This window comes from Rhipicephalus microplus, chromosome 3 (genome assembly GCF_043290135.1).
Source record: "Rhipicephalus microplus isolate Deutch F79 chromosome 3, USDA_Rmic, whole genome shotgun sequence".
NCBI classification, from domain to species: Eukaryota; Metazoa; Arthropoda; class Arachnida; order Ixodida; family Ixodidae; genus Rhipicephalus; species Rhipicephalus microplus.
In genome coordinates this window covers 76,863,672-76,890,665 of record NC_134702.1, presented here as the reverse complement: position 1 = coordinate 76,890,665, position 26,994 = coordinate 76,863,672, and the positions used below count along the sequence as shown (strand labels likewise).

Genomic DNA, 26,994 nt, shown 5'->3' with positions numbered 1-26,994 from the left:
GCGCCCTCGATTGTAACGCGCACCAGATTTCCACCACGAAAAAAAAAAAAACGTAAGCCATCGATTGCAACGCGCACCCATTTTTCTCGCTGGCCCGCACAATCACACCACTCAAAAAAACAACTCCTTTCGGGAGCGTCTTCCATTTAAATATGAGGTACGGGCGAAGCTTGTGCCCATCTGACGTGTAACAGAGCATTGCCGTCACTGTAGTTTTACCGTGGACTGATGTCGGCACGCGAACTTGCTTCGCCCCCTTCTCGACGGTTATGGTGCCAGGCATGTCGAGGAGGCGTCTGATCGGCATTCCCGATTTGCCCAAGCAGGTAGCCGTTGTTGCGCCGCAAGTTTAGGACGAACCTCTGAAAACTGTGAAGCTTCTCATCGTACTCCTCCGCAAAACTTTTCGCATATGCATGTTCCCCTTCGGAGGGAAAAGCCTTTCCTCTTCATAAAGTTAGTTAGCCAGCACCTGCTCACTTTAAACTGGCTCCGCATTAGACCTTTTTCTAAGACTAATTGCATAGCCCGCACTTGGAGCAGTTCTGTCGTCACGGGCCGCTGTGCCGCTCGCTACTCAAGCACATACTCGCCGAGCAGCTCTTTAATTTGCAGAAACCGACCCTGCTGTGGTCCACTGAAGCCGTTGCGTGAAGCTTTGCTTTCGACAATCTTCTGCTTTTGTTTCCGCCGGTCCCGCACGCACGTTTCAGGAACTCCGAACGATCGCGATGCGGCCCGATTTCCGTCCGTTTCTGCACAACGCGATGACTTTTCTTTTAAAAGCGGCATCATGGTGCACTCGAGTTTTTGGAGTCGGCCCTTCCACGTTGTCGATGCTAATGCACTACTAGATGACGGAACTCCTCAGCACACGTACAAAGTGCCGCACATGGGAAACACATAGGCAGAAATGGCCGACGCGCCATGCCGACGCACGTAGGGGGCAGCTATTTTGGAATTGCCGATGGCAGTAGATTGACCGTAATTTTTTTTTTTTCGTACTCGATTCTAACGCGCATGCGATTTATGAACTCGCTTAACCGGAAAAAAGGTGGGCGTTAGATTCGAGTAATTACGGTAAGTGAAACCGAGCTTTTAAAAAAGTTGCGAGTGAAAAAAAGTTTTTTGCTCAAAAATGTCCGTGATGTACGTGTCTTGAAGAGCAGAAGCGATAAGGATGGTCTCGAGTTTATTTCAAACGGCAGCGTGCTCTTCGCCAAGGCCTGTGGCATAAGCTGCGTGTGGCACTGGCTCCAAAGTTTTGTCGCTCGCAATCCGATTCTTGCAAAAACACTCTTGCCGCATACTTCATTCCCAATGCCCTAATTCGTGCACGGTTCCGCGGTGTCGGCATAGTCATCGGCCGTAGTGAAACCATCGCAACAGATGTCCCACCCGCTCTCCTGTGTCGGAGTCGACGACACGGTGCCACAAATCGCCGTCGCAGTGGTCCTGTTCGGAAGCTTCAGGCTCGTCTTCGGGCCCGACGTCGGCAAAGTCCGTGTCGCGAAAACAGTTTAACGTGCATGTGGCCATCACCGCTGCCCACGAAATATTCACCATCTCCACAGCTGAGTACTGGGACGTCCGAAGCAGCAGGTTGGCTGCCAGGTGGTCAACAGTTACTAGCAAGCACTCTGCGATGCGGCATTTAATGCGTGGATCAGGCCCAAGCCAAGCGGGCACACTTTCGACATTTTGTTGAGTGGCAGGAAAAAGCGTGCGAAGCCTCTCGTCCGCCATCCTGACCACATGCGCACACACGACACACATGCCAGAACGTGTGGTACAGCTCTGGGATCTTTTCTAGTCAGAAATCAAAGCTTCCGAATTCAAGCCAGCGTGGCTGGCATCACAGAGCTGTGGAGACAGGCGAAGGAGTTGTGATCAAGAGAAGAGGGCCGAGAGATGGGCTACGAGTTGCGATAGTGGAGAGGGGAGGATACGGCAGGAAGACGACCTTGAAAACCAAAACACCCGGGTAGCTTGCTTGAAATATCTGTGATACACATAACTCTCGCGTAGAAAAAAACTGAAAAAGGGCCTGCGTGCACAGAGGTCTAAGCACGGCGCGCCTGCATCGGCGCGCGAAGCGGTGTTCAAAGAATTGGCGGCCATGGTCAAAGAATCGTTTTGTTGTGCCACCAGGTCTGCGTGGCGTCACCAACGTCAATATTTAGCGATTCGTTTCACGCAAATCAACTGGCGTTTTTACGCTTCCGCATGCATGCGCAGGGCATGTTGTGCCGAGTGCAAAGTGAGCGAGAATAATTCCTAAACACGAAACAAATCGCGAATTATTAGAGTGGGAGGGGTAGTGTACGTGCATGCACTAGAATGATACGATAAGAGAAAACTCGGACGATCAGATACAGACGATGTTGGCAAATGGCCAGGTCACTCCAGGCCGGCGACGCCAACGACAGCACCAGCGATTAAAAACGGGAGATAACCGACCGTTCTGCGAAAGATTGGCGACAGTGTGAAAACACGGGCCCCGTCTGGTGACGCGGGGCGCTCAGAGTTGCGGGGGGACAAAGGATGGAAGGGTGCGTAACAATAAGCGGTTGGTGAGAGCGGCAACTAAAGGGGTTCTAAGGCAGGGTCTACGTTTCACAATAAGAATCTATGGGCACCTCGCCGATGCCTGATCGGTGGTCGAAAGTGGTTTCCCGAAAGGTCGGCAGAGCGCCGGCTCCGTTCGTTGTAACCGATCGGCGGTGCTCGGAGACGTTCATTGTAAGTGCGATTTTGTGTCATTGAAACAATGTATATTTTCGCGGTCACACGGAAATTGCTCATTTTAAGCAAAGTTCTTCTTAAGTGGGGCCGTTATATGTGGGCTCGACTGTATGATGTAATGTTTTGATGGTTAATCGCACTCGCCATCACACCGAAATAAAATGAACAGATAAATTTAGAATTTTTTTTTTTTCATAGGACCAAGGTGAGGGATGGGTTCATTATGCGAGTGGGTTCAATACGCGAGTAAATGCAATAATTTTAAACAACACTTATTCCGAATATTGTAGCAAATTATGGGAAAAGGAAATTTTATTAAGATGAAATTTATGAAACATCAGTACTATTCTGTACAAAATAAACATAATGTAAAAGAAATTTGCATTATGAACACGAGCCCTTATAAAATACTGTGAATATAAGATCTTTAAGTACAAAAGCAATTTACATACACGCAAAAATACAAACATTACTGTATTGGTGCAATTCCTGGTGGAGCTTGACATCAAACACAGTCGTGTTAAAAATCCTGTTGAGGCGGAAGTCTCTTGTACGCGCCCTTACTTTTTTTTGTTTAATGATTCCCAGTCTCGAAGATTATGCTTCTGTGAGCTGCAAGCAATGGAAAATGTTGTTGCCATGTTTTGCTTCGTTGTTGACGATTCAGCTGGGTTTGTTGTCTTATTGGAACACTGATGCGCCCTGAACTGGGAGGTCATTCTCTTTAAGAAAGTATGCTGCGTTTGTGGTGTGACTATTGTGCGAAATATCATTGTGGATAACCTGGGAAGCTATAGTGCTTTCTTTAATGCTGGAGCGTGAAGATTTAAATACAAGTAGTTGACTACACAGCTTTCTTATATCGAAGTTAGTCTTGTAGAACCTTGGCTATCCAAACTTGGATATGACTGTAATAATAATGAAGTCAAGCTGAGCTCCAGTGAAAGAGCTCTCTAATAAATTGCACTTACAACGTTCAGGTTGGGGGGGGGAGGGGGGTCAGAAGTTCCCAGGTCACTATTCTATGTATTCCTATGAGTGTGTGGCCTGGGAATGTTTGACCCCCCCCCCCCCCCTCCTGTACATGGTGCACTGTGTACAACAGTTTCACTCTGCCCAGTTTTCAGTAAGGCGGCATAGAATTCAAAATCAACAGTAAAGGTCCGTTTTTGACTTGTTCGGAATCCTAACAACTTCGAAATTAAAGGAGTACTGACACACAAACTTTGTACTTTTTTTTCGCAATAGGTAGCTTTATTTAGACGTCTTTAGTATGCCCAGTCTCGGTTTGTTTCAGAGAGCTTAGGGCTAGGCGGGAGCAGTTCTTGGTGCTAGGTAAACACACCTGGCCACGTGACCACGCAAACGTGGGCACTGATAAATAGCACAGCCAGCACACGCGATGCCACAAACACTGAGGAAGAAATCTCTGGTAGTGCAAGCATATGGCACATACTAGCAGCCACTCATTGCACTCTTGATGTAGGTTTGTTTACATTGTCCCAACGTTGATGTCGTCGTGAGGGGCTCCGCATCTCACTCGGTCACCCGGCGTGCACTTCAGATTGATTTTAAATATGTTCTTGGCTATATGGTATTTGCCCTTGATATCTCGTTCGCTATCTCTCCTTTGAAATTATGTCTTAAAATGGTGTTGGATTGTAAACACTTGGTCATCTGACGAAAAATGTTGTTCGTTAACATTGCAGTGTTTGGCCAGCACCCGTCGCCCATTCCTCCTGTGGCAGGGCCCACTCCTGGTGCTCCACTGCAGTCTTCAAACACTCTGCAAGTTCATGTGAGTTCCAAAATTTATTGTATTTGTTAACCATTAATTCAGATATCAAGGTACTGACAAAAATGTCTGAATTCACCTAATTCTTAGTATCAAGAGAGTGTTAAAAAAAAGTCCATCGCATCAGTATAGGGCTGGGGAAATACATTGCAATTGTATTGGTGCTATGCAATTGCATTGACATGTTGGAAGATACCAGCAGAATAAATGCATTCAATATGATATTTTCCATGTGTGTGTGGTACTGAGATACATCAGTGAATTTCTCAGTTTGGTCCCATTTTTGGTGTTATTGCAAGTTCAATTTGCTTGCAAACATCTTTCAGACATTCAGTTTCTTCTTGCAATGAAAACAAGAGTGGAGTTCGTTAGATGACAAGATTGTATTCACTGTGTTCGTCTGTGTTGTTAGTGTTGTCTTTTGATCAAGAACAAGCTGAACATGGACCATGTAGCCTAATTACATTGCGACAAAAGCAGTGCACATTTCGCGAGGACTGAGAAAATTAGCACAAGGCACAGTCACTGAGTTCACAACTGAAACTATGCTGTTTGGGTACTGCGTAAGTATACACCAAACATCAAAACAAAAGGAGGAAAGCTTGATTTAGATAATACTGAGAAATCGAAAGGAAACCATGTTTATCGATCTCCCAATAGAAAACTCAATCTATATTGGCTATAGAAGGCATACTACAGTTGAACTCCTTCACAAGAGACACTCCCTGGGGTGCTATTTTTGTCTTTTTATGAGGTGTCTCTTATAAAGCAGGGTGCCATGTACCGTATTTACTCCAATGTAGGCCGATAGTTTTTTCTGAATTTCTTCGTATCGAACTCCAGGGTCAGCTTAGATTCGAGGGTTTTGAAAAACTCTCCTTTTTATCATGGAAAATGGTGCACAACTAGCGCCACTTAAAGGGCATTGTGCCCTTTAGTAGCCGAGCCAACACTTGGCTGAAGTACACACACGAGGCCGCCATTTTTATCTTTGTGGCGAGTGGTGAGGCAAGCCGTAGTTTGAGTCTCGCTTCGAGTGGGCTGTGTGTGGCTTAGCTCAATGGCCCCAAACAGGCGATGCCATTGTAATGTTGCATATAATAGAAAAGTTGTTCTAGCCATGGATTCGTCCTCCAACGTTCAAGCCGAGTGGGGCTTTGGGTTGGACGAAAAGAATGTTCGTCGCTGGAAGGGCCTATAAGACCTATAGGACCTGGAGGGGCCTATAGGACCTATTTGCTCAAACCTATAGCCTAGGTTTGAGCAAATACGGTATGCATTTTCTTATCAACCCCAGTTTGAACATAGTCACACCTGTCTCTATTATACCTAACTCTCTCTTACAAAGGGGTTCAGCAGTGTCGCAGGTGTGTTTTAGGTTCTCGATGTTCTCATCCACAGATTTTTTGCGATACTTTGTCACTACTCCTGTGCTCGTGCTACTGAGCTGAGCCAAGCATTCAGAATGCATGGCATTCGGTCTCGAGCGTTCAGTTTTTGAGCACGTGCGACTGTGTTCCATTATGCAGAGCGCGGGTCTGCGTCCTCGTGTGCCGTCCCCGCAAGAGCTGGCAGTGCACACTCAGTCCATCCTGCAGACAGCCCTGCTCAAGAAGATTCTCGAGGACCAAAAGCAGAAGGAGAACCTGCGCAAGCAACAGGAGGCCCAGAGGTGCGTCCCCTCTTTTTCTATACTTGATGCTTTATCTGTTTGTGTTTGCCAATGCTGTCCCTCGGGCGCAAATCAATCCAAGTCCCAGAGCTAGTGTTGCAAATATTCTCTAAGCAGTACCACTGTCTCCATGTGACAGTCTCCCTCACTTGCCAAAGGAATTTAACTATGTATGCTGTAGCAATGACTGCCAAAATGTTATGTGCATGTGACCTACTGAGGCATGCAAAAACTTTGTGAGGTAATCTGTGCATTTTTTTGATGGGTAATGTGATCGTTGACGATTGGACACAAAGAAAATGAGTGAACATAGGAATTTTCTTACATAATTACAATTTTTTTGTTTGATGTTGGGTTCTTTTTGACACAAGTTTCGAGTGATTGATATGAATATTTCAACATGAAATTTGTGACAGAGGTTTCACTGCACGTTTCATGTATTCAGGATGGCAGCAAAAGTAGTACAACGAGCTCGAGGACAGACAAAAATAAAAATGTTGCACATTGTGTATTTTTTCAAATATAAAGCAGTAGCAGGTTGCACCATGGTCGGTGTTGTAGTCATGTTAAAAATTTGTGCAAGCCCGGTTTAGTGTTCGGAAGCAAAATTGAACTGCATGAAAAGTATGGCCAGTGCACGTCGCTTCCCGTTGCGCATCGAAAATGGTAGCATGCTGCCAGATTAGTCGGTTTGCTCTATTTTGCATTGCATGTCACCACTTGCACTACTGAATATAGTTTTTCACGTTTCTCAAGATTGGATGCAGGCATTGAGCATGTCAGAAAGACTGCCATTGTTTAAAGGACACTAGTGAAAAGACTTCTCTCATGTTAGCTAAACGCCTTTTGATGACACCAGTTACTGCATTCTTTCTGAGAGAAAACTTTGTAAACATGAAAATGTGATCAAGACACAAGTGTAGGTGTGAGCAAATGGTAGCAATTTGAAGCAAATTCGAAATAGAAGCGAATTTAAGGCTAATAGTGATTTCATCGAACAATCTGAATTGAATAGTTTGAATGGTATGTACCATGTGTTCAAAGAAAATGAGCATTTTTGTAATGGCCCAGCCTACTTCCACTATATTTTTAAGAATCGGGCTTTCGCATATATAACTTATTAGAGTGAAAGTAGCATAGAATAGTAGCAGGATTAGGATAGGAGCAATACGAAAGTTACAAGCAGCAAAATCTGTCATTTTAAAATTTCAAGCAATTTTCAACAGGGGAAATGTGTACCTTGAGCTGTGGCTTCTTGGCATTATAGTTTCCTATAGATACCTTAGAGGGAACTCTGGCGATAGTGTCTATGAAAGCTGCAACGCACAATGCTTTAGCCAGTATGGAAATGATGGGTAGTACATGGATTTGTCTAATCATCGTTCTTTTGGCTCCATGTGGCGTGAATCCGCTTTACCACAAATCAGAGTTCAGCAAAGGTTCAGCTGTTACACTTCCCCACCTTGAACTTTTTCAGGCTCCCCAATTCAAGCAGGCTTGCAAAGTTCACAGCAGTCGGTTCTTTTTCTTGGAACAAGACCAGACCACATTAACGAAAGCCACAAGTGCGTTTAAAAGCATGCAAGCACGAAGATTAGGCAAATCCACAATTATTTGTTAAAATGTTCTAAGCGCTTGAATATTTGCCCAGGGCTACACAAGTGGCAACTCCGCCTTGGGGGTTCCTGCATCTGTTGGTCATGGAGTCCTAACTTCTGGCAGGATCTACTAGGGCCCCTATATAATTCTTTTATCAGTTGATTATGATGTGTTCTGAGGGTTTTGGAGTTAAGGGTTAAAATACGAAAAATATTCAAAATCTGCAACATTGAAGTTATGGTGCAAAACTTGCATAATGTAGACATTGAATGTAGTTATTTCGTGTAGAGATGCAAAGAGTAGCAGTGATGGTTCTTAGAGCAATCAGCCTCAACTGATGTTATTCCAATAAATCTCTGTTTAAAGAAAGTTATAAGCATATGCTGTTTGTTCAAAGCTAGTCTGTGTCATGTCTTTGCCTAACACCCACTCTTACTTCACCTGAATGCTTATCTTCTGTTGCGCATGCTTCTGGCCTCCTGTGTCAATGCTGTGTGGCTCTCTCTCTGTTGTTGTGCTTAGACGCTTGGCGTGGTTCCTGCATGCACCCTTTGTCTCGCACCGACAACCCATCTTCATTCCAGCGTAAGTACCTGCGACGCTCGTTGTACGCACACAGTCTTGGCAACGTGGCAAAGCTTTCTGCCCGTACCCGGAGGAAGTTTGCCACTGTTACATCTGTGAAAATTAGGCTTGTGGGAATAGTGAATGTTAGGTTCGAAGTGAATAGTGATAATGGTCGGGAAGTTTAATGTTGAATTCTAATAGTATGACATACAAAGAAAAATTGACATATTTGTCGCGACTAGACTTGTGAGATTAGTGAATTTTAAGTTTAAAGTGAATAGTGATATTGATCTAATGATTTCAAATCTAATTCGAAATGTATGTATATTATAAAGAACGATGACCTGCACAATAGTCATGACCTGCACAATACTATTCTTTAAAATTGAAACGAGGCCTGTTCAAGTGGCATTTTTTTTTTTCTTGCATCAAAAAGTAAGTGGAAACAACTTGGAATTTTAGGATTTGACATGCTCTAGAATGCAAGCAATAGCATGTGAAATGTTACATTTAAGATTTGCTCTACTTATAGCATATGAGCTGGTATAACAAGATTTTAAACTTAATTAAATAACCGATGTGAAGATACCTTCATTTAAGGTGGCAGACTGGTCTTGGACATTTTTTTTTTATTTCATCAGTGATCTTGATCAAACTGCATGGGCTTGTGCAGTTTTTTCTGTTGATTTCAAATATTTATCACGTTTTTCTGTCACTCATCTTGTTCCTGAGATAACTTGAGTTCACCGCCAATTGTTTAAGGCCACCATTGAAAAAAGTGCTTAATGAAAAGGGATATTTAAGATACGCCAACATAGACTGACTGTGGATTGAAAGTATGCAAGAGTTTTTTTTAGGCCTTTCTTGGTTATTTTACAGCAAAATGACCTATCCATATTCAAAAGCAGCTGAAATTGTGTTACAATTTTCATTAGTATATAATTAAAGGCTTGTGCTCTGAATTCTGCCCCCATATATGCATTCTACACACATACAGGTTTTCATTGCAAAAAGAATTTTGTACCTGCCCTAGCTGCATAGATATTGAGGCCTCAAAATTGAAGAGTCGTAAATTTACTTTTTTGAGAAAAATGTGAAAAACTGAAAACTCACAGCTTCCTCAAAAAGCAACAATCATGGTGTGCATGTTTTGCATCCTTATAAAGGTGCTCATAAATTCGTAGTAGAGCTAGCACAGGTGCCGGCAAATTGTAAAGAAGCCTCGAAGTCTGTTGCCCATTTTTTTGCAGGTTCTGCATGTTAACCGCACCAAGAATCTGGACTGTTAGAATGACATTAAAAAAATTACCACTTCCTGGTGTGTGAAAATTTGAAGATAGAAAAATACTTGTAGAAACCAAACATGTCAATTACAAAAAAATGAATTTCTTTGTCACTTTTTGGTCCCAGAGACAAGTCTGCCCCCTTAACGTTGAAGTGGGGCTTTGCGGCAGCGTGGACTGATTCTGAATGTTTTCATGGCTTAGCACTCCTACACTGCAGTGAAACCACTTTCACCGGGTGTTACATGCAAATTAATATTTATTTGTTTATTTCGAATCATTCGAAATTTTCAATAATTTATATTCTGTTAGAAGTGAATTTGAATACTGCATGATTCATTAAAATATTGGCACAAGCCTAGTGATGGCCTAACAACCTGCACAATGTTTTGAAAGTTGAAGCAAGACCTGCGCAAAGGCTATTTTTTGGGTTCGTGGGAATTCAAAGCAACTTTGAATATGAGCAGTATTTTCTTTCAGTTGAATGCAGCTGTGAACCAGTAAAACGTTTCATTTTAAAATTTATTAAGATCATATAAGTCAGTATAACAAGCTTTTAAACTTTGAAGAATTATGAATCGATGTGAAGGTAATATCTTCATTTAAACTTGAAATGGGGCTTTGCGGCAGTGAGAATTTTTTTTGGGTAGGTGTTTTCACTGTTTAGCACCCCTCCACTGCAGTGAAATTGCCTTTACAAAGGTTACATGCTAATATACATTTAAGTTCTTTCGTGGCTTAAAACTGCTTCACAGCTGGCAAACCACCTTAACAGGCAATTACACGTGGACTGATAAACACCCACCGCATTTACTCACATAATTTACACTTTTTTTCAATTTTGGCACTCCGAGGACAAGGTGCGCAAATCGCGTGGGAATTTCGCGAATTCATACGAAATGTGCAGTAGTGCTAATGCACACAGTATATACATTAAAAAGATTAATTGGCAGAAATATGAAGTGCTTTTGTTGATTTAGCAGAATTATCACACACTTTAAAGAGTCGGATCTGGTCAGGTGCGTTCTAGTTGGAATCGCTGATCGAGAGGTTTGACTGGGAATCGTAGCGGCCCCTGTCACTGCCCTCCCAAAGTGCATCGTCCTTGCTTTCGTCGAGCGCATTCGAATATCCCATTTTATTTCTTGAAGCTCTTCTCGGCTATGCTGGCAGGAACTAGGTCCCACGACATGATACCGGAGGACCTAAGCGTTCACACGAAACTGAAAAGGTCTTAAAGGGCACAAAACTTGTATTTGCAAGCAAGCACCGTTACACGGTAAAGAACTTCACTTTGGAGCGCTTTGCGGTGGCACGGTTCCTGTTTTCTTTGGCGAACTTTATAATGGCGAGCTTGAATTTTGTTGCATATAGAATTACTGCAGCCCATCGCAAGAGAACTGTAAACTCATCGGCCAGACGGTGAAGCCTAAGCTTCAGAAATCGGCCAACTGTGCGTTGCTGCTCGGACAGAGAACAAGGGGAACAGTTGGTGCGACTGACCCTTGCACGCCTCCGCTGCAGAAAGTTGTCCGTGCCCTGACGCGAGCGTGCATTCTCGCATTCGTAGAGATTGGGAGATAGAGGAAGGCAAACGCTCGAGCAGTTTCGGTGACCTGTTTACAAATTTGAGCATTTAGTTACACAGTTCTAGGGTCCATAGTTATGGGAAACTCTCAGAAGGGACTTCACATTTGCAGCCCATTTGACTGCTCTCGCTTTCTCAACAAGGTGCGCATGCCAGTGTGCTGGCTCGAGGGGGTTGAGGAGTGCAAAGTGTGCGAGGAAATTTTTTTAGTAAAGCTGACAAATATAAGGGGTGCGCAAATTGTTTGAGGGCACAAATTATGCGAGTAAATATGCTATTCGTTAAAATATTCGAAGCATTCGAATATTCTCGCAAGCCTAGAGTAAACCATTGTTACATTTGACTGCACGAGGACCAGCCTAATACGTTTCTCGTGGTACCACAAAAATACTCCAATAATGTAAAACAACTTGAGCACGGTTTGTGTAAATTTGGCATCAGTTAATTGCTTAAATTTGTTTTTCTGTCCGTTTCTCGTCTTTACCAAGATTTTGTGCTCCATCACTCTTCAGCATGGACACCTAGCACAGAATTCATTGCCAAAACTGATAATGCAGCATATGGGCTAGGCCATAAGAGACCACAATTTTATATATATGTATGCAAAATTTTTTGCTTAGCAGCAGTCAGTCAGTACCCTTGTGAACAAGACATTCGTACGTGCAAGTTATTTTTTCAGTGCTTCACTTAATTTTACTTTTGACTTTCATTGTATTTTTGTGTAGAGATGAGGTGTGCTGGGGATACTTTGAACTTTGTTGTAAATAACCGTGCCCAAATTTTGCTCTTCAGGTCAGCACTGCAGCCAGTCGCCGCGTAAGTAAATCGCCGCGTATTCAGCCGCTATTTTTCCCCACTGCCCCTTTTAAGGGTGATCGCAAACCTGCGGGTGGGCAGTTGAATGTAAGCATTCAGATAGATGCTTTGAATAAGCCTTAAAGCAATTCGCGCACTGTATTCAAACGTTATCTGTAACGAGGGTATAGTTAGAGAAGCAATTCTTTTCCAAGCATGCTGTCTGGAGCACAGTCATATAATTTGTATTTGCATTTGTTCATGTATGCTTCCACAATGCATAACCGTGAATATATTTCTGTGGTGCATATTTCTTTATATATTTCACTGAAGTTTTTTTTTATTGCTCCTGGCCCACCATGGTGGTCTAATGACCATTACACTCAAACTTCATTGTTATGAAGCTGCATCTTACACTAAAACAAGTTTGTTATATCCGAAAACTTGTTATAAATGTGTATTCTTAACACCGTATCTATTGCAAGACCATTTTCATTACCGCATTTACTCGATTCTACCGCGCCCTCGATTGTAACGCGCACCCGATTTCCACCGCGAAAAAAAAAAAAAACGTAAGACATCGATTGCAACGCGCACCCATTTTTCTCGCTGGCCCGCACGATCACATCACTCGAAAAAACGACTCCTTTCGGGAGCGTCTTCCATTTAAATATGAGGTATGGGCGAAGCTTGTGCCCATCTGACGTGTAACAGAGCATTGCCGTCACTGTAGTTATACCGTGGACCAATGTCAGCACGCGAACTTGCTTCGCCCCCTTCTTTTCGACGGTTGTGGTGCCAGGCATGTCGAAGTAAAGAGGCGTCTGATCGGCATTCCCGATTTGCCCAAGCAGGTAGCCGTTGTTGCGCCGCAAGTTTAGGACGAACCTCTGAAAACTGTGAAGCTTTTCATCGTACTCCTCCGCAAAACTTTTCGCATATGCATGTTCCCCTTCAGAGGGAAAAGCCTTTCCTCTTCATAAAGTTAGTTAGCCAGCACCTGCTCGCTTTAAACTGGCTCCACATTAGACCTTTTTCTAAGACTAATTGCATAGCCCGCACTTGGAGCAGTTCTGTTGTCACGGGCCGCTCTGCCGCTCGCTGCTCAAGCACATACTCGCCGAGCAGCTCTTTAATTTGCGGAAACCGACCCTGCTGTGGTCCACTGAAGCCTTTGCGTGAAGCTTTGCTGTCGACAATCTTCTGCTTTTGTTTCCGCCGATCCCGCACGCACGTTTCGGGAACTCCGAACGACCGCGATGCGGCCCGATTTCCGTCAGTTTCCGCACACGCGATGGTTTTTCTTTTAAAAGCGGCATCGTGGTGCACTCAAGTTTTTGGAGTCGGCCCTTCCACGCCGTCGATGCTAATGCACTACTAGATGACGAACTCCTCAGCACACGTACGAAGTGCCGCACATGGGAAACACATAGGCAGAAATGGCTGACGCGCCATGCCGACGCACGTAGGGGGCGGCCATTTTGGATTTGCCGATGGCAATAGATTGAACGTATTTTTTTTCCGTACTCGATTCTAACGCGCATGCGATTTGTGAACTTGCTTAACCGAAAAAAAGGTGCGCGTTAGATTCGAGTAATTACGGTACTTCTTTATAACCGATATGTCGTTATATCCGGGTTTGTTATATCGCTGTTTCGGTGTATTCCAGACTGCTGACCCCAAGGTCATGGTATCAAGTTTCTGCATTTTAGAGAGGCAAAAATGCTTTAGGTTTGTTTACTTAAGACTTAGGTGCATGCTAAAGAATTTCAAGTGGTTGAAATTTTTAGAGCCTTTCATGCATTTCATTATTCATGACTACATTTTTTACGTACATGCCTGTATCTTTCGCACGTCTTCTAAATCATCATCAGCAGTCTGAGAACATTATAATTGTCCTTAATACGACTAGCTAAAACTGTACATTTAGAAGCTTGTGTACTAAAACCATTTATCTGCTTTTTTGTTGTACATTGTTTATTGTAACCACTCCCCTCTTCAATGCCTCTGGCTGTGAGGGTTTTATTAAATAAATAAATAAATTAGTGTTTCTTCTAATACAGCTGAATCGCTTCATAAGAGACATGCAGTGGGGAACAATACTTGGCCCTTATTTTTGGTGTCTTATTAGCAGGGCATCACCTATGAGTTATCAAGCCAGATTTTGATGCATGCACAACGGTGTCTCTTGTACCCACTTGTCTCTTACATCTGTGTCTCCTATAGAGGGGTTCGGCTGCTTTATGGTTTTCAGACGTTAAACCCCGACACTTATTATTCCCTAATACTACATATGTAGCAAAATGTCACTTACTGCAGCGTTGAACACCTTTCATGGTAAAAATTTAATATAGGAGGTTAAAAAAAATTGAATAACTTGGGCCAAATTACTCAATATTGGTGCAGAGAAGGCAATTCAAGTACCGCCCTGTCGGAAGAGGTGGCAAACTCAATGAAAATATGTGCCAGAACCACTGAACTATCCTCGCGAAATACCGTAGCTGCACGATTGTAAGTCAACTCGAATGTAAGTCGACCCCCTCCCCCTGACATTAGACATTTTATTTTTCAAAAACTTACTTACGATGTTTGGGAAAAAAATTAATTCAAAATCTGGTGTGCTGAGGTGGCTTCACGGCAGTGCTTGAAAGCTGTGCAAGAAAGCTAGATAGGCGGGGACCTTTTTTCAGAAAATCTTACAAACTGAAACTAGTTTTGATTCTAGGTCGACACCTTCAAACTTCAACATTGAAAGTAAGACAAAATAGGTCAACCTACACTCATGTAAATACAGTACCTTGTCTACACTTCCATGTGTTTGTGCGTACTGTTGGCTTTGTGAAGAGTGTCTCTCGCTCTGCACAGAAGTATTTTGTTCCTTGTAATATGGTCACAAGGCAGTTGTTCACTCAAAACTTCATGTGAAAAACGCCTCCCCGTGGTGGTCTAGTGGCTAAGGTACTCTGCTGCTGACCCGCAGGTCGCAGGATAGAATCCCAGCTGCGGCTGCTGCATTTCCGATGGAGGTGGAAATTTTGTAGGCCCGTGTGCTCAGGATTTGGGTGAATGTTAAAGAACCCCAGGTGTCAAAATTTCCGGAGCCCTCCACTACGACGTGTCTCATAATCGTAATGTGGTTTTGGGGACATTTAAACCCCACATATCAATCAACCCAGTTATAACGAAATAGATTAAGAAACGTCTTGCAATATAGTATTAGAATATAGTGTTGCAAATATAGTGTCAGAAAAATTCAGATATAACGAATTTTCAGATATAACGAAATTCAGATATAACGAATTTTCAGATATAACACTTATTTTGCTGTAAGGGGCAATTTTGTCGGGGGGTTTCAGTGTACAAGCTTTCTAAATTATAAGGTTTGCAAAAGACTCATTCAGGGCTAGAGCAAAATACTTGCCTTCAGCAGAGTTATTACAGCCTCTACCCTTTACACGACTAATTTACTCAAGTTTCTTGGGGTAAACTGGCTAGCGTTCAAATTCCTTGTGCTGCACGTGACCGTGCACTGACAAGCGGGTTCTTGTGCTCTGGATTGCAGGACTCGTTCGCCGACCGCAACACAAGGCTCTGCCATGAACAGGGGATCATCGCCATCCAAGGGCCTGAGTCCCACTATGGCGGCGTTCACACCAACATCAGTGATGCGCAAAATGCACATGGAGCGTCAAGACCCGAAAGGTGTGTGCATATTTCTTTTGTAGAGTACTGTGCGGGGTGCAGTTTTAGGCTAGGGCCAGTAGCGCATGTAGGCATTCTAGATCGAGTGTGTGGTGGTTGGCCCAATTGCCGGAAATATGCGCGATTTCATTTTCACGGATGCGCAATGTTCCTGTAAGCTTCTTTATGCCGTATTGAGGTATTGCTTACGCAAAACTGGCCTTGGGCATTGTAAACATTCTTGTGGTCGGGAACAGCAGGTATTGAAAGGCTTGCATGAGTAGAAAAATGCAATAGCTTGCACAACTGTAGGAGTGCTTCAGAAGTGTTTTTTTTTTCCGGCTGCGGCGGCTGCGCTTCCGATGGACGTGGAAATGTTATAGACCCGTGTTCTCAGATTGGGTGCACGTTAAAAGAACCCCAGGTGGTCAAAATTTCCGGAGCCTTCCACTACATTGTCTCTCATAATCATATGGTGGTTTTGGGACGTTAAACCCCACATATCAATAAATCAATGGTAAGTGTTTTTTTGGTTGTGGTTTTCTTGGCCACAGTAGCAAAAATCATCTAGTGAGAAATTTTGTCGCTAGCTTTCTGGGGCTTGCATAAACTGTATCGGTACATACATGTTCGTGCAAGATGCTGTTTTAAATTTGCCTGCGCTTTTTTTTTATGCAAGGAAGTTGTTGTACAGCGTCCTCAACAGAAGTTGTTGTACAGGGTCCTCAACAGAAGTTGTTGTACAGGGTCCTCAACAGAAGTTGTTGTACAGGGTCCTCAACAGAAGTTGTTGTACAGGGTCCTCAACAGAAGTTGTTGTACAGGGTCCTCAACAGAAGTTGTTGTACAGGGTCCTCAACAGAAGTTGTTGTACAGGGTCCTCAACAGAAGTTGTTGTACAGGGTCCTCAACAGAAGTTGTTGTACAGGGTCCTCAACAGAAGTTGTTGTACAGGGTCCTCAGCAGAAGTTGTTGTACAGGGTCCTCAACAGAAGTTGTTGTACAGGGTCCTCAACAGAAGTTGTTGTACAGGGTCCTCAACAGAAGTTGTTGTACAGGGTCCTCAACAGAAGTTGTTGTACAGGGTCCTCAACAGAAGTTGTTGTACAGGGTCCTCAACAGAAGTTGTTGTACAGGGTCCTCAACAGAAGTTGTTGTACAGGGTCCTCAACAGAAGTTGTTGTACAGGGTCCTCAACAGTAGTTGTTGTACAGGGTCCTCATAGGAGGAGGGTGATAAGGCAGTGCTGTTGTTCTATCTTGCATGTTCTCGTTAGCTTCTAGTACACTTGGTACAGTCAAACCTCATTATAATGAAGTTGCATCTTAAATGAAAATAAGTTCTTCGTATCTGAAGATTAGTTATAAAGGTGTATTGCTAAGACTATTTATTTGAAGAATATTTCTCATTTGCTTTGTTATAACCGATACTTCGCTATATCTGGGTTCATTATATAGAGGTTTGAGTGTATTGGCGCATGTCTTCTCATGTGAAGTGCTTGTTCACGCTGCTTTCTGTGCACTGTGCAGCCTCTGACAAAGGCGGCTCCAAAGCTAACGGGGAAGCCACACCAAGCGATGGCACTACCAGACAGCAGCAACAGCACCATCGAATTAACAATGGCACGGTGCCTCGTGCTCCCACCCTTGGCAGGGCCATCATAAAAGGCAACCAGGCTGCCCAGCCACCAACTTCGTCAGACTCGAAGAACCCCAAGCTCATTCAGCAGCATCCACCTCAGCAGCAGGGTATGCTCACCTCCTGCTTGCCTCAAGTAATAGAACCAGTGTCACATTTGTGTTGCACCAGTCGAGTCAGTACTCCATACATGGAATGGTGCTACATCCTTGTGAAAACCCACTGCCTTCACTTGATTATGGTGCTGTGCTGCTGTACTATAGGTTATATGTTGCATCCTCTGCAGCATCGGCTATTCTTGTAAGTGGGCCAAAATGAAAAAAAAAATACAATATCGCAGCTCGGCGACATTAGGATATGTTATGGTCACGGTCCGCACCATGCCTTGTACGTTTACTTGCTGTGGAGAGTGCATGTCGCTAAGACAGTCGGCCGCTATTTGCACACCTAAATACCCGCACAGTATAGGTAGTATGCTATTCGAGATGGAAACCAATGTGCAGCGGCGTTGTTGCTTATGCAACAATGCTTCCCTTTGCGTTGAGGTAAAGTTTAGGTGAGCTGCATTAAATGCAGCGAGGCCGGTTGTTCAAACCTGCATGTGACCCTCTCTCTCTTTCCTGTGCTGTACTCAGCTGCGGGCAGCCTTATGCGAGGCACTGGAGAGGTGGACATGATGGCCAAGCTGTTTGAGCAGCAGCGCCTCATCCAGCAGCAGCAGAGGGCGCCACCTGGTGTGCTGGGCATGGTCAGGCAGCAGCAGCAGGGACACCCGACCATCAAGCTGCCAGGCATGATGAGGACTGCGGGAGGCATGACAGCTGCTCCACCAGCAGCTCCCACACCTGCCGCCATGGCTGCGTCCCGTGCCCACCACGGTCAGTGCAGAGGTGGGGTGTTCGGTCCGAAACCATTACCCACCTTCTTTCTGATTGGTTCGCAACTGAAACAAAAGCTCATCATAAGAGGTTAAGGGGAGATGCGAGTCGAAAAATCGCATTTTTAGCGAAATTTCTCGTATTTCTGATTTTTATTGCATTGTAATCTTCAAACCTTCTTCTTTCATCTGTGAAAATTCAAAACTAAATTCGAACCGCAAAATGCAAAAAAATGTGTATGAAGGCATCGCGGTGGCTCAAAATTTCGTGAATTTGCGCCGATATTGGCCATCTTTGACTGCGCGCTGCTCCCCGTCGCAGTGCCGCCCGCCATCGCGATCGGTTGGGAAAGTTGCGTCCGGCCTTCTTCTTACAGCTCCGACGACCGCCAGTTTCGTACGTGGGCAAGAAAAAAAGTAAAAACAAGGCCTTTTTATCACGTGGTTTGAGCAGTTTGAAACGCGCGGCACCCTAAGCCGCATCGCCATTGGCTACAGAGTCATTGTCAGCTGTGTTGGTGGCGGCCATCGGCATTTGGTCCGTCTGCTTTTCTGCGCGTCTACGCATATTTCCGCGATGACAAGCCCAAAAAAGTGCAACGTGAGACCGCAGAAGTTTCGAACGAAGCACAAGTTCAAGGGAAAGCGGCGTTAAGCGCCCCGAACGACGGCAACGAACGAGAACGCGCCTATGTGTGCTAGGCCTGACGGCGGCATCGACGAGTGCGCGAGCGACAGTGGCTGCGATGAAGGGATTGACGCTGTGCTTTCTTTCGTCAGTGCTTCGGAAAAGAAGCTCGGCTTCTTCGAAAAAGACGAAAAGACAGCGCGATGAGGTTTGTGCAACGACAGTTTTGTGCGACACCCTCTTGCTGACGGCACTTGTGGCAGGTGCGGCATGTCCTGCTTGCGTTATTCAAAAACTTGCCGTTCGGGAGCCGGCAGTAAAGCGCAAGGGACTTTCGTCGCTCCTCGAACTTCATTGCGAAAACAGCGAATGCTCAGCGACTGTTCTTTCATGCTCCTATACGTCACTCCGTGTTACGGCGGACGCCAGCAGCCGAATGAGCCAACGGTACGACAGTGGGAGCTCCCGAGATAGTTTCGCTGTAAATGTGAAGGCGGTGGTGGCTGCACGCGCTGTCGGCATTGGGCTTGAGCAATTGTCGAGATTTTGCTCCATTATTGGACTCCCAAAGCCAATGCACCACCGAAGATTTTTTTAGATAGCAAAGAAGGTGCACACCGCTGCCATGGCAGCTGTGAGTGAAAACTTGCGCCAATCCAGAGAGTTGACGAAAGAAGTAGCAGGCGAAACTGATGTGGCTGTTATGTTCGACGGCACTTGGCAGAAGAGGGGCCACAAAAGCCACAACGGAATTGGCGCAGTTATCTCCTTAGATACTGGCCTCTGCTTAGACTTCGAGGTCATATCAAATTACTGCCTGACATGCTGTAGGCACAAAGATATGGGCCCAGACGAGGAAGTGTGGCAGGCATTCCATGGCCCAGTCTGTGAAAAAAATGCAGACTGTTCCTCCCATGCCATGGAAACGGAGGCTGCAATGCGCATTTGGCAGAGAACATTGACTTATGACACCCCACTGCATTTTATGACATTCTTGAGTGACGGTGACAGCAAAGCATATAGTGCAGTTGCAGAGTCAAGTCTATGGTGCTGTCAATATAGAAAAAGAAGACTGCACTAATCATGTGGCCAAGAGACTTGGCACCGCGCTACGGAAGCTGCATGTGCCATTACCACGAGGGCAGAAAATGAGAGCCAGCCATTCAGAAGCTCCAAACATACTATCAGATTGCCATAACAAGCAACAGGGGGAGTGTACGGGATATGTACACTGTAGTATGGGCTTCGTACTTCCACTCATGCTCTACTGACAATGCTGGCAGCCACAAGTTTTGCCCTGCAGGAACAGTCGTGGTGCAAACATCAACGCGCTGAAGCACTTGGTGAACCTGCACCACGCCACACACCTCTCCTGACAAAAGCACAGGAATTGGCTGTTTTGCCCATTTATAAGCGGCTAACGGATGAGCTCCTTGCTCGATGCATCAAAGGGAAAACCCAGAACGCATCGGAATCCCTGAACAGCAAAATTTGGCTACTTTGCCCCAAGACTAAGTTTGTCTCCCGAATGGTTGTCGAGACTGCCGCAGCTATGGCAATCCTGTGGTTCAACAAGGGTCATGCTACTTTCGAGCACATCCTGGAAGAGCTCAACATACTGCCATCTAGAGATCTAGTTACTTTCAGCGATTCCCGCGATGCGAGGCGCATCAAGAGAATGTCCGAGCGTCTGACAGCAGAAGCAAGGGCCCACCCTCGTCGTGGAGTGAAAAGGGCACGGCTAGAAGAGAGTGCTCGCAAGGACCGTGAGGGCACAACCTATGCTGCAGGACAGTTCTAGTAACTTGCAGTACTTTTCAAAGTTCTGTTGAACATTATGGCCAAAGATTATGCATTTCTAACAACTCTGTGATAAAAAAAAAGGTTTCAAACTTTCTTTGCAGTTGTGTGATCTGTGCTTCTTATACACGCTAGTTCGTATACTTAGAATTGTCATACCTCTATGAAATTTTGCACATAGCATGATGAAGGCCCATAGAGTGCAAGTATCTATTCAGATTGTCAGTGCTGCTTGATTATGTTTTTCAAAAATTACATAACATTGAAAGCCCTTGGCAACTAGAGCCATAGTAAATTTTTCTATTTTATTATTGTATTTCACCTTTTTACACACAAAATTTATATAGTTTTTTGCACTCTACAGTTCCAAAGGATCATAGTCAGCTATATCTGCATGCTTTATCTCAAATTTTTATAGGTCAGAATTGTTGCATAACAATGGCCATAATTTTGTAGTATCTGACCTGCAGAAAGAAAACCAAGCAATCTACATGAAAATAAATGACATATTTGAAAAGAGGAGAAAAAACTCTATCAGCATGCCAATTTGTGTTAAATTCAGACTCTTATTAAAGAAAATCGTTTTTCGAGTAGCATCTCCCCTTAACTTGAATATTTAGAGATAGAGCACCAATTGCTCTCCGATCACACGGACACAGATGTCGTCAGCCAAACCAAACACTTGTACATTTATTCACTTGCTTTTACAAACAACGATATCGCCAGCCAAATCAAATGCATCACTTATGATGCGTGAAAAGCCTTGCACAATCTTCTAATGCAACACTCAAAGAACATAAAATGCAACGTGCCACGAGTGCGACAAGGCCGATATTGGACTATCCGGGAGGCATCCACGGGACATGATCTGCGGTTGCTGTATGCCGCGGACTCCATGAAGCTCAGCCATCGTGATGGCTGCCCCAACGCCAAAAGAAACTGAACATGCACTGTTTCATGGAGGGTAGTTTAATTATTTTTAAAACATATAGGCTAGCATTTAATTTTAAGAGGTCTGAGTAAATGTAATGTTTATATTTTCCTGTAAAAGAAATGGAATATAACTCTTACCTTATTTCTAATATGGTGAGTTCTAAAATTGCCCGTTTTCTTCAAATACAAAACCACATTGGCAACATTCTCCCATCAGAGGGTTCAGTGTCGTCGCCATCACAGGGGTGGCAGTGTGCAATTTTATGATGTCTCCTTTACTGGATGCCTGTGGTGCTGCCCAATTTACTACAGTGGACAGGGGTTCCTCGTAGTGCAATGCAGTCTTTGAATGCATTCCTTGTGGAGCTATGAAAAGCAGTAATAATAAGCTTAGAGTTCTCTATGCTGTCATTGGTACGACATCTATGACCGATGCTGCCTCCGTGGCGGCTGTAAACCTCAGCTGTGGTAGATACTCGTAGTAGTCTCCCTGCATTTTTATGGAGGGAGAAGGCAAGCCACATGCTGAGGTTACATATACATATGTACATATGGTTGGGGCTTGAGACATTCGTGTAATCTTTGAGCATTGGGCATTTGGAGCCCCCAATGCTACGAGTGCTCGCAGCTGACACTACTTTGGTGGAGCAGAGGAGGGAACAGGAGAGTGCTGATAACCAGCTTTGCAGCTTTTGTCACAGGCACCTAGTCCCGAACGTAATATTTTTAGCTTGTTTGTGCAAGTTAATTTTGTGCGCGACTGTAGCCTGTGTGCACGTCTGTTCCCAAAGTGCAGTCTGTGAAAAGCCGCTTCCATTATGAGAGCTCGTGTCAAGGGAAAATTGCCATGCAAGCTGAGCATAGCTGCATTGTGCCATTTTCGCATGCTCGAGGCCTGTGACTGTGAGCAGTGCATAGAATGATCATTGATCAAGCATTATGCAGTGTTAGCACCGAATCCAAATGCCATCTACTTCCTCTGACCGTGGTGCTCTGTTTCGTTGTGCAGCTGGCGGAATGAAAGGCATGCCTGGCGGCAGTGGGCGTGGCACCTCGGTTGAGATGCTGCAGCAAGCTCTGGCCCAGGGTCTCCACCCACTGGCATTCCAGCAGTTCCTGCTCTCGGGTGCCGCTGCCCCTCCAGCCGTGGGACCCTTTGCACCCGCCTTGCACCCTTCCCCAGCGCACACCTTTGTGCCCAATGCCACAGGACAGCGTGGTGAGTTTATAACTAGCGACAAAATGCTGCTCTGGCGGCTTCACTTGATATTGTGAGGCTTCTTACAGTAAAACAGTCAAGCCACAGTGCAACATTGATAGACACTTCAAAATATAACAGACCTCTGCATAACACCAGTGTAGTGGTAAAACCAAACCAAATGGCAAGGCATGCATGCCCGCACATGATTGCAGAGAGTTTTGCTGCCACAGGACGTGTTTTTGTTTCAAATATGGCTGGTTAGAAATGATGTAGGTTATAAATCTGTGCGCAACACCTTCACTCCAGTACATTTAGGGCTTGTCTCGGCAAGGACCAGAGAAAAAGGTTTATCATCCCAAATTTGTATAAGCTATAATCACCACCGAGATTTGTCTAGAGTAGACTCTCGTTTTAAATTGCTATGGCGGAGTCTGAGCAAGTTTTTCTGCTCCCTTTGGAGCAAATGTGTTTCAGTGGCAGAGTGAAGGCAGGAGTCGTATTGTTCCAATGAGAGTTTCAATAGCTTCAGAGCGGGAGTAACTTCAAGAAGCAGGATAAGTTGCTCTGCTGAAATTGGCGAAGTGGACCAGAACTTGGCATGACACGCTCCCTTTAAAACGTTCGCCCGCTTGGTGGTGCCGCCGCAGTCGCATGTTTTGGCGACGGATCCATGTCGCAAAGCTGCAGTTCCAGCACGAGCACCTCATCAGATTGTGTCATGGACACTGAAACAACTATGTACGAGCGGTAATTCAACAGAATTTTATGGCGGAATTACCGGAATAAAATACCTCCATGCAAGGTATTCTGGGCAACTTAATGACTTCTGCTTCGTCCTTACTTTTATGCTTGCTCTGGCGGCACGGATTTTGTTTGTCATGGATTCGGAAGCGTTGCTGTACGCCAGTCCAGTGCTCGCTCAGTCCATCAGATGCTCCAACTCTGCCATTGGGATTCAACATCAGTAAACGGAAGTCTCTAAAATGGAATTGCTGTTCAAACGGAACTGCGGTTAGCATGATTGGTTTCTCATCTGAATAACGTATTTACTTGCATAAATAGCACACTTTTTTTTTCTTCAGGAAATTCGGCTCGAAGTTAAGGTTGCGCTAATTATCTGGGTAAAATTCTCAAATTTTTTCGACTCAGTTTTTGCGCTTTAAATCTGCACATTTGTCAAGTAAAAGGGGACTTTATCGTTTACCAATTAATTCAGCATAAGCTTAAGAAACATACTTGCGTACCTTTTAATGAACAAGCAAGAGCCGTCAACTGCGCACACACATAAAAAATTTATTTACACAAAAGTCGTAGGTGTTCCTCCTTTTCCCTATTCGGAATCCGAGTCGGAGAGCACACATTTATCCTCCCCAAGTGGGGATTCGTTTTCGGTGCCCCAATCATCCGCACCCCACAACGTGCCATCCTTCCTCGCATCCAGTGCATTCGAGATACCCGTAGTTTTAAAGCTTTTTCTGAAGACTTCGTCGGAAAGTACCGTATTTACTCGATTCTACCGCGCCCTCGATTGTTCTGTCGTCAGTTCTGTCGTCACAGGCCGCTGTGCCGCTCACTGCTCAAGCACATACTCGCCGAGCAGCTCTTCAATTTCGGAAACCGACCCTGCTGTGTTCCACTGAAGCTTTTGCGTGAAGCTTTGCTGTCGACAATCTTCTGCTTTTGTTTCCCCCAGCCCCGCACGCACGTTTCGGGAACTCCTAACGATCAGGATGCGGCCCGATTTCCGTCCGTTTCTGCACACGCGATGACTTTTTTTTAAAAGCGGCATCGTGGTCCACTCGAGTTTTTGGAGTCGGCCCTTCCATGCCGTCCATGCTAATGCACTACTAGATGACGAACTCCTCGGCACACGTACGAAGTGCCGCACATGGGAAACACTTAGGCAGAAATGGCCGACGCACGTAGGTGGCGGCCATTTCGGTCTGCCGATGGCAATAGATTGACCGTAATTTTTTTGTTCGTACTTGATTCTAACGCGCATGCGAGTTATGAACTCGCTTAATCGGAAAAAAGGTGTGCGTTAGATTCGAGTAATTACGGTACCTGCCACGCTTCCACGATCCAAGCGCACAGCATTTCCACAGGCGGCCCCTTAATCTTACCACCTGGAGTCAACTGATGTTGTCCTCCAGTGATTCAGGTGGTGTACAGCATTCGAAAATTGTTCTTGAAAGGCTTCTTCAAGGACACGTTCGAAGGCTGCAGTATCAATGCGAGGCCACCCGGAATCACAGCTAGATCTGTGCGCAGCTTCTTTAGTTCATCTCGTACGCGGTCTAAAAGGCACCCACGAAAACTGTCCAGGAGAAGCATAGACGGGAAAAGAAACACGTCGAATTACGGGGCCCCAAAAGGCCCTGTAACCTGAAGTGACACTTGTACACACAGCACCACACATCTTTAAAATGACACATATTATACAGTGGAACGTCGGCCTACTGAGGAACCTCGACGATATCCAAGAACTTCTACACAAACTTACACCAAAAGTGCTGTGTGTGCAAGAAACTCTTAAAATCAAGACACACTAACTTTCTTCGAAATTGCGTTATCTTTCGAAAAGACCGAGATGATGCTGTCGCCTCATCCAGTGGTGTTGCCATAATTGTTGATCAAGGAACAGCCTGTACACGTTTACCCCTTCAGACATCCCTGGAAGCAGTAGCTGTCCGAGTTGCCATCTTCAACAAATTGGTAACAATTTGCAGTATATACATACCGCCACACCATCAACTGACTAAACAAGAGTTTGTCGCTGATGGCAGAACTTCCAGAACCGTATCTCGTCCCAGGGGACTTTAATGCTCATAGTAGCTTATGGGGTGACTCTCGCTGCGATGGGCGAGGTCGCCTGATTGAACAGTTTCTTTTTTCTTCCGGTGCGTGCCTTCTGAATCGGAAAGAGCCAACATATTACAACATAGCTAACAATACGTACTCAGCCGTAGACCTCAGCATAACATCTCCATCACTCCTGCCTCTATTTAAATGGAAAGTCATTAATAATCCATACGGCAGTGACCATTTTTTTATCGTTATCAGCACACCAATAACAAATATATGTCCTGCACAGGTTCCCAAATGGCTCACCAACAAAGCCGGTTGGGAACAGTATAAAAAAAATGACTCTTTTAACTTGGACTAACATGGAGGGGTTAAGCGTAGAAGCTGCTGTGAGCTACCTGACAGCATTTTCGATTGATGCTGCAACGAAATGTATACCACAAACATGTGGACCGTCAGGCAAATGACGAGTCCCATGGTGGAATAATAATTGCCGTAATGCGCGCAAAGAACAAAATAAGGCATGGAAGTTGCTTAGAGACTCGCCTACAGCCGAGAATCTTATAAACTTTAAGAAGATCAAGTCGCAAGGAAGGAGGGTGCGCCGACAGGCGAGAAGAGAAAGTTGGCATAAATTTTTATCGGGCATTAATTCGTACACAGATGAGGCGAGAGTCTGGAACACGGTTAGTAAGGTAGCAGGAAGACAAGTACACACACTTCCTATAGTGAACACACAAAGGGAGAGCTTGGAAGACCAGGAAAACACTCTTGGGGCGCACTTCGAACAGGTTTCCAGCTCAACACACTATAGTGAAGCCTTCCGATGATACAAAACCGCCATAGAAAAACAGATTAGAGCGCAAGCCCACAACACATGAGGCATACAACGAACCTTTTTGTTTGGCTGAACTACAAGCCTCACTTACCTGCTGCAATTAATCTACCCCAGGCCCGGACCGTGTGGCATATGAAATGTTAAAACACCTGCCCACTGAAACCCAGAAAGCTCTCCTCTCTCTGTATAATGCGATGTGGTCTTGTGGCGAGCTACCCTCAACCTGGAAGGAAGCTATCATTATCCCAATTCTCAAACAAGGCAAGGACCCGACCTCAGTTTGCAGCTACAGGCCAATAGCATTAACCAGCTGTATTTGCAAGGTCTTCGAAAAAATGATTAACAGGCACCTGATGCACTTCCTTGAAATTAATGGCCTACTTGACCCATACCAGTGTGGGTTTAGAGAGGCTCGGTCCACCACTGACCACCTTGTCGGTATCGAGGCACAGATTTGCGACGCTTTTGTTCATAAGCAATTTTTTCTTTCTGTGTTCCTCGATATAGAAAAGGCATATGACACTACATGGCGCTTTGGCATATTGCGAG

At 44.8% G+C, this 26,994-nt stretch overlaps 1 protein-coding gene across 3 annotated transcripts in view; it reads left to right on the top strand.

Moving 5' to 3' along the window:
• The window catches only part of LOC119160781 (uncharacterized), an 83,369-nt gene that overhangs the window by 52,272 nt on the left and 4,103 nt on the right, over positions 1–26,994 (top strand). For 2 of the 3 annotated variants that reach the window (XM_075889856.1, XM_075889854.1), the window contains exons 12-17: positions 4,455–4,543; positions 6,070–6,212; positions 15,607–15,746; positions 17,255–17,473; positions 17,999–18,253; positions 22,611–22,820. In XM_075889856.1, coding sequence (XP_075745971.1) covers positions 4,455–4,543; positions 6,070–6,212; positions 15,607–15,746; positions 17,255–17,473; positions 17,999–18,253; positions 22,611–22,820 — 1,056 coding nt within the window. The remainder of the gene's footprint in view (positions 1–4,454; positions 4,544–6,069; positions 6,213–15,606; positions 15,747–17,254; positions 17,474–17,998; positions 18,254–22,610; positions 22,821–26,994) is intronic. The other variant, XM_075889855.1, reaches the window with a different exon arrangement.